At 48.0% G+C, this 6690-nt stretch overlaps 1 protein-coding gene and 1 non-coding gene across 2 annotated transcripts in view; one reads left to right on the top strand and one right to left on the bottom strand.

Moving 5' to 3' along the window:
* Nucleotides 1-8: 8 nt before the first annotated feature.
* The window catches only part of ARMH1 (armadillo like helical domain containing 1), a 107361-nt gene continuing 100679 nt past the window's right edge, over nucleotides 9-6690 (bottom strand). Inside the window, exons 10-11 of the mRNA XM_029229167.1 lie at nucleotides 6346-6427; nucleotides 9-6271 (exon numbers count right to left, since the gene is read on the bottom strand). Coding sequence (XP_029085000.1) covers nucleotides 6066-6271; nucleotides 6346-6427 — 288 coding nt within the window. The 3' untranslated portion in view covers nucleotides 9-6065. The remainder of the gene's footprint in view (nucleotides 6272-6345; nucleotides 6428-6690) is intronic.
* LOC114900187 lies at nucleotides 915-1030 on the top strand. The gene has a single exon (XR_003794792.1). It is a non-coding gene; the product is annotated as a U5 spliceosomal RNA (small nuclear RNA).

The following is a 6690-nucleotide window of genomic DNA, read 5'->3' on the forward strand; positions in this document are numbered from 1 at the left end:
CCCTTGCAGTTTCCCAAGTTAGGTTAGTGATGTGAAATTCTCCTGCCCTTGGCCCTACCTCCTTCCCTGTCCGCAGCCATGCAGAAGGCAGTTTGCTGGTTGTCTTCCCCAATTCTTCTCCAAGTAGGTTATGTTTACTCCCCAGATCCCTGACCCAGAGGTGGGGGTGACTACACTCCCAGACTCTGAGTGTCCACCTTCCCCTGCTGTTTGTAGTCTCTTGTGCTGTGCCTACAGTGGCACCTGGGCGGGGGAGGACACTGCCCTTGTCTAGGTTTTTCTAAATGTCTTACTCAAGTTCCAACCTTCAGCTTGTGAATCAACTGTCTCTTTTTTGACTTGTAAGCAAGTATTAAGCTTTGGGGTTGTGGAGAAGCCTGTGATGTGAAACAACTTCTTTTCTTCCCTCCGCGCACATTGTTGTAAATAACTTTTAACAGCCAAACCCCAGATTTGCACTTTTCTTTTCCCTAAAAACCATTTTCTTCCCCCTGGTGTTACTGTAACATTTGGAAAAGGAATAAATGTCGTCCCTTAATAAAAACAAAACAAAATAAAACAGACTTTCTGGTTGGACTCGGCGACTATATTCCTATCTGGTTTCTGCTCCGCCCCCTGGTGGTGGCTCTAGACCGAGCAGGAAAACTAATAAAGGCAGGCATTTGCCGAAGGGCGAGGTTGGTGACTCAGCTTCATTTACATACCCAGAATGCATTGCATTCGGGATCTTGCCTACTTTCAAAAGGCTCTAGCCTTCTATTTCTTTTGACTCCCGCCCCCATTCGAAATCAGGATATTTTCACATAATTGTGTGAAATAATTGCAGAACTCGCTCGTTGTTTGCGGGTAAATAGTTACCGTTGGTGCATTGGGCCTTCCAGTTAGCCGGGCACTGTGTGAGAGGCTCTGACGCCATACTCTGGTTTCTCTTCAGAACGCATAAATCTTTCGCCTTTTACTAAAGATTTCCGTGGAGAGAAACAATTCCGAGTTTCTACCCAATTTTTTGAGGCCTTGTTTTCACAAGGCTAATAAATTTGTGTAAAAGGCAGAAAGTTTTGTATTGCTCTGTGTCTGTGCTGGTAGCGTTATACGCTGCGAAGCGTGGTAACGCTGTTTTGGCTTAGTTGTAGGCTGTTTTTGTGATGGTTTGTTAGCGTGACGTACGTGTGATTTCGGAACCCTGGCAAGCGCCTGGAATTAACCTGCTTGGCGGAGCGGTATAACACAGTGGCGAGCTGTTCTTGCGGATTTTGACCGTTGCTCGTAAACAACTGCAGTCCTCGGTGAGAGCAAGGTGTTGTGTCCTGTTTTTCTGAGGTTGTCTTCAGGAGGCGGGCTTCGTGTGGACGGTGCAACTGGTGCTCGCGGAGTGCGTATGGTGTTCTGAGGAGGAGGTATCGTTCCTGGTTTGAGGAAGGCAGCGCCGGGGAAGAAAGAGAAAAAGGCGCGAGAGAAGTGACACCCCCCCCCACTTTCTTCGCGCGAGCGGCCCCACAAGTTATAAGGAATTCAAATACTCACAGAGCTTAAAAACGCACTTTGTTCCTCGCGCTTCGGGTTCATCTTCGCACGTTGGAGACCACCAGGCATAATACAGTTGAACTGCTTCTCGTGCACGGCACGCGGCCTGGCGCAGAGCAGTCAGTCGTCCAGCAGACGGTTGCTCGCTGTAGATTATCCGCTTAACCAGGCTTTGGTTCGGTCGTGAATTCAAGTTCAGGCTTGGGCACATGTGTTTGCAAAGGATTGTTCAAGGCAGTACGTGAGCACCTCCGGGGAGGCCCACCTCTCTGGGATTGTGGTTCTAACTGCTGCACTTGTGTAACTTGCCTTTTGTAAAAGCTTCAAAAAAATTGAAGTATAGTTGGTCGATTTTTGTATGATAAATATTCAAATATACACTTTCTGATGAGGTAGTTTAGCCTTAAAACTAGAACTGTTAAAAATAAGAAATTCGAGGAATTCCCTGGCAATCCCTGGACCAGTGGTTAGGGCTCCACGCTTCCACGGCAGGGGGCGCGGGTTCCATCCTGGTTGGGGAACTGAAACCCAGCAGGCCACTCGGCGCGGCGAGGAAAAAAAGAAAAAAAACAACAAAGAAAAAAGAAAAAAAAAACAATAAAGGAAAGGCAATGCTCAAGATCATCTGTAGTTTTCCAGTTTCTAATGTGGATGAAGACCTTAAGTAATTGCTCTAAATTTTAATTTTAGAAGTAAGCTTAGGGCTTCCCTGGTGGTACAGGGGTTAAGAATCCGCCTCTCACTGCAGGGGACACGAGTTCGAGCATTGGTCCCGGAAGATCCCCCATGCCGCGGAGCAACTAAGCCCGGGCAGCACAACTACTGAGCCCGAGTGCCACAAGCACTGAAGCCCGGGCACCTGGAGCCCGTGCTCGGCAACAAGAGAAGCCACCGCAGTGAGAAGCCTGCGAACCGCAACGAAGACCCAACACAGCCCCAAATGAATACAATACATAAGTTAAACAGACAAGAAAAAGCGTATACTGCATGACAATCAAATGCAATACACAGACCTTAACTGGATCCTGAACAAAACCCAATAACACACCAAGGAAAGGAAGGCAGGAAGAAAGCAGAAGGTACACTTTTGGTGCCTTTGTGGAAATTTTAGTATGTACTCTATTTCACGCGACACTATTCAATTAATAATTGTATTTGTTTTCTTGTTGCTGTAACAAATTATCACACGCTTAGTGACTTAAAACAACTTCTGGACGGCAGGAGTCTAGAATTAAGGTGTTGACAGGGCTGCATTCTTTCTAGAGGCTTCAAGGGAGAATCTGTTCCCTTGCCTTTAAGAAAGCTGGCTTCATTCCTTGGCCTGTGACCCCTTCCTTGCAGTCCAAATCTCTTGCTTCTGTCGTGTCATCTCCTAACTCTGGATCCTCCTGCCGTATAAAGAGCCTCGTAATTACCTGGGGCCCACCTAGATAATCCAGGAGAATCTCCCCATCTCAAGATCCTTAATCACACCTGCACAATCCGTTTTACCATGTGAAGTAACATATCTACAGGTTCCTGGGATTAGGATGTGTATGTATTTGGAGGCTACGACTCACACTACCACAATACTGATATAGTAATTATGTAGGAGAACGGCCTTATTCTTAGTAGACACGTAATGTGAAATATTTAGTAGTGAAATGTCATGATATATGAAACTTTCAGAAAGCCCAGTAAACACAGAGAGAGAAAGAAAATGTGTCATAGGTACTCATTCTTTCAACTTGTTGTAGTTTTGAACTTTTGGAAATAACAAGTTGGGGGAGAATAAATGTATAGTAATAAATTTTATGTAACATATATTTGTTTTGGATATTTGTATTATACTTAAGTTTTCCTTTTTATTTATTTATTTTGAAAAATATTTATTTATTTGGCTGGTCTGAACTGCGGCACGCATGATCTTTAGCTACGGCGTGAGAACCCTTAGTTGCAGCATGTGGGATCTAGGTCCCTGACCAGGGATCGAACCTGGGCCCTCTGCATTGGAAGCGTGGAGTCTTAGCCCCTGGACCACCAGGGAAGTCCCTGAAGATTTCATTTTTTAAAGTTCCATTGTTATTAAAGAGTTATCGTCTTAGACCAGTGGTTTCCAGAGTTTTGGATTTTCCAATTATTAAAATTTCCAAAAAATTTCTGGGGTACTAATTTTTAAAATCATGATTCTACAGAAAGGCCATTCCAAGACTAAAAACAGTAAGAGTGACTTCACAGCAAAGGACAGGACACGTCTTTAAAACAGGAAATTCATTTAGCTTTATGGAAAACATACCGATATTTCCTTAACTTTTCTCTCCTCCCTCCGCCCAAATAGAGGAAAGCTGAGGCTCAAAATCCTAGTTTGGGGTAAGTTAGGCTGCCTCTGACCAACAAGATCAGGGCCGGTGATGCCCTCTTGTGGCACCCTGGAGAATTACTGCCGTCTGACTTCATGTCCTCTGACTTCACGTCCTCTGATTTTGAGGGACAATGCCCTCACAGTAACTCGGTCGTTCATTCATATGTGCCAGGCATTGTTCTCAGCATTTGGGACATATCAGTAATGAAAACAAATATCCCCGCCCTGCTGGAGCTTACATTCAGGTGGGGAGAGAGACAATAAATAAATAACACATAAGTAAGTGCTATGGATAAACCAGCAGTGGTAGGGGTTGGGGGTCAGAGTATAGGGGTTGGTAGTGTGGGACGCGACTTAATAAATGGTAACCCTCCCTGAGAAGATTACTTTGTTTTTTTAAAAAATTATTTATTTGGTTGCACCGGGTCTTAGTTGTGGCAGGCGGGCTCCTTAGTTGTGGCTCACCAGTTCCTTAGTTGTGGCATGCACGTGGGATCTAGTTCCCTGACCAGGGATCGAACCCTGGCCCCCTGTATTGGGAGCACGGAGTCTTATCCACTGCACCACCAGGTAAGTCCTGAGAAGATACCTTTTGTGTAAAGAGTTGAAAGGAGGTCATGGAGTTAGCCATGCAGACACCTGGGGTGAGGGTTCTAGGAAGAGGACCTCTCTCAAGGGTTCAGCAGAAAAGTCTGCACAAAAGCCCTAAAGCGGGAGCTTGTTTTGTCAACTTCAAGAACCACACAGCCAATGTGTCTGGTGCCCAGTGAAGAAGAGAGAGAGAAGTAGGAGAGAGTTCAGAAGTCATGGGAGCCTAGATCACCCTGGAGGCCGTAACAGCACGGGCTTGGGCTTTACTCAGTGAAATGGAGAGCCCTGCAAGGTTCTGAGCAGAGTGACAGAATCTGAAGTTTACAAGGACCACTGTGGCTGCTGTGCTGACAAAGAGAATGGGGCAGAGAGCAGAGTCATCTAGAGGAGAGATGATGGTGGCTTGGACCCGAGTATTAGCAATGGAGGTAGTGAGACATAGTTGGATCCTGGATATATTTGGAAGGTAGAGTCAACAGACAGGATGGATCCAGAGGTTAAAGAGAGACATCAAGGAGAACACCACGATTTTGTTCTGAGTGGCAGGAGGGATGAGTTGCCATCAGTTGAGTTGGGGAAGATGGCACAGGACTGGGAGTTCAGCTTTGGACACTGATGAAACACAAATCCATATTCTAAAGCGAGTCAAGGAAAATTTGAACATAAATAATTTTCTCTGCCCTTTGGCCTCCTCTCTTCCCTCTACTGTGCATTGCGTATCTGCACCATGCATCGAACCACCTCCCCGTCGGCAGAAATACCTGGTCAACTGTAAAGAGCAACCTTCTCCTAGTATCAACAAGATAACTCCTTAGGAGATAACCTTCCTCCTTGATCTTGTAAGGGGCCCTGATGACCCATGACCCATTACTTGCTTTGTAGGTGTCGATGTGGATTGTGTCAACGTCACTGTGTACGTCATTTAACGTACAAAGCCCTGGATAACTGTGCTTTGACCTCTCACAGGCAGAACAGTTCTTGGAGCTTTCCGAGAGGCTGTTCCCGGCTGATATACGCCGCAATTTGGCTCGAATAAAATTTTCCATTGCTTTCTTAGATCGACTGATTAAATTTTTCGTCGACAACACCATGAGGTAGAAATGTTTAGCTGGAAATAGAAACGTGGGAGTCGTTGCACAGAAGTGGTATTTAAAGCAATGGAATCACCAGGATGTAAAGGTAGGGAAGAGGCTCCAGGTCAGAGTCCTGCCTCACTCCACCTTGAAGGAAGCTGGGTTGAAGAGGAGGAATCAGCAAAAGAGAATGAAAGGCAGCAACCGGAGAGGCAGGAGAAATACCAGGTGGGTGTGGTGTCCTGGAGGGGAGAGCGCAGGGGCCAGCAGGGAGCTGAGGTAAGGCCCGCTCCTCAGGCTGTGCCCTTGAATCTTCTACGACGTTGGTGGTCCTTCCCCTCAGACCAGCGTTTTTCCTTGGTGAGCAGAGGCACCCCGACCCGTCATCATAACTCTCTCTAGATCTCCCTCTGCCCTCCACACACGGACACCAGATAGATAGCAAGACCGTTTGTTTATTGAACCCTTCCCAGCCAGCTCTCCTTTTCCCCTTCTGGCGGGCAGATCCCCAGCCTCCCACCAAGGGCCAAGGAGAGTCAACCGGAGCTTGGCCCTGGCTCCTTCCTCCTGCCAGGCTTCCCTACCACACAGCCTGGGCTTCCTGGCTTGCCTTGGAGGCTCTGTTGCTCCTTTTCTCCCACAGCCTCCCTCTGGAAGTGTGTGATGTAGGCCACCTGACCCTGATTACAATGGCCAAAGTAAAAGCTCATGGTGCTGTCGGAGAGGCCACTGAGATACAGCTCTGGGGACAGGGAGAGGAGCCTGAGTGTGGGTGCCGCCGCACCTCTGCTCCAGGCCCCCTCACACCCCACTCACCTTTGGTGACATTGACTTCGTTGGCCGCCAAGATGTCCGCCTGAATGCTATCTATTTTCCTGTACAAGTCCTCGGCGTTGCCCTGAGGACAGGAGCAAGGGGAACTGGGCTGGATGCCAGGGCAGCCTGGACTTGGAGCTGGGCGTGGGCAGATGGAGGCTGCAGGCTGCGGTCAGGCTCTTAGCCTGACTGGAAGGGCAGGAAAGGGGACGGAAGGATGCCAGGTGGAGAAGCCCAAGCCAGGGCAGTCCCTCCCGCCGCCGGCCCCGAGGCCGATCTGTGTGTGGGGCGTACAGGGGGAGGGGCCGTGCGCTGGGCTGTGCACAGGGGCACTGTCGTGTCCCG

The sequence above is a fragment of the Monodon monoceros genome, unplaced genomic scaffold (assembly GCF_005190385.1).
Source record: "Monodon monoceros isolate NGI ecotype Baffin Bay Population unplaced genomic scaffold, NGI_Narwhal_1 Super_Scaffold_18, whole genome shotgun sequence".
NCBI classification, from domain to species: Eukaryota; Metazoa; Chordata; class Mammalia; order Artiodactyla; family Monodontidae; genus Monodon; species Monodon monoceros.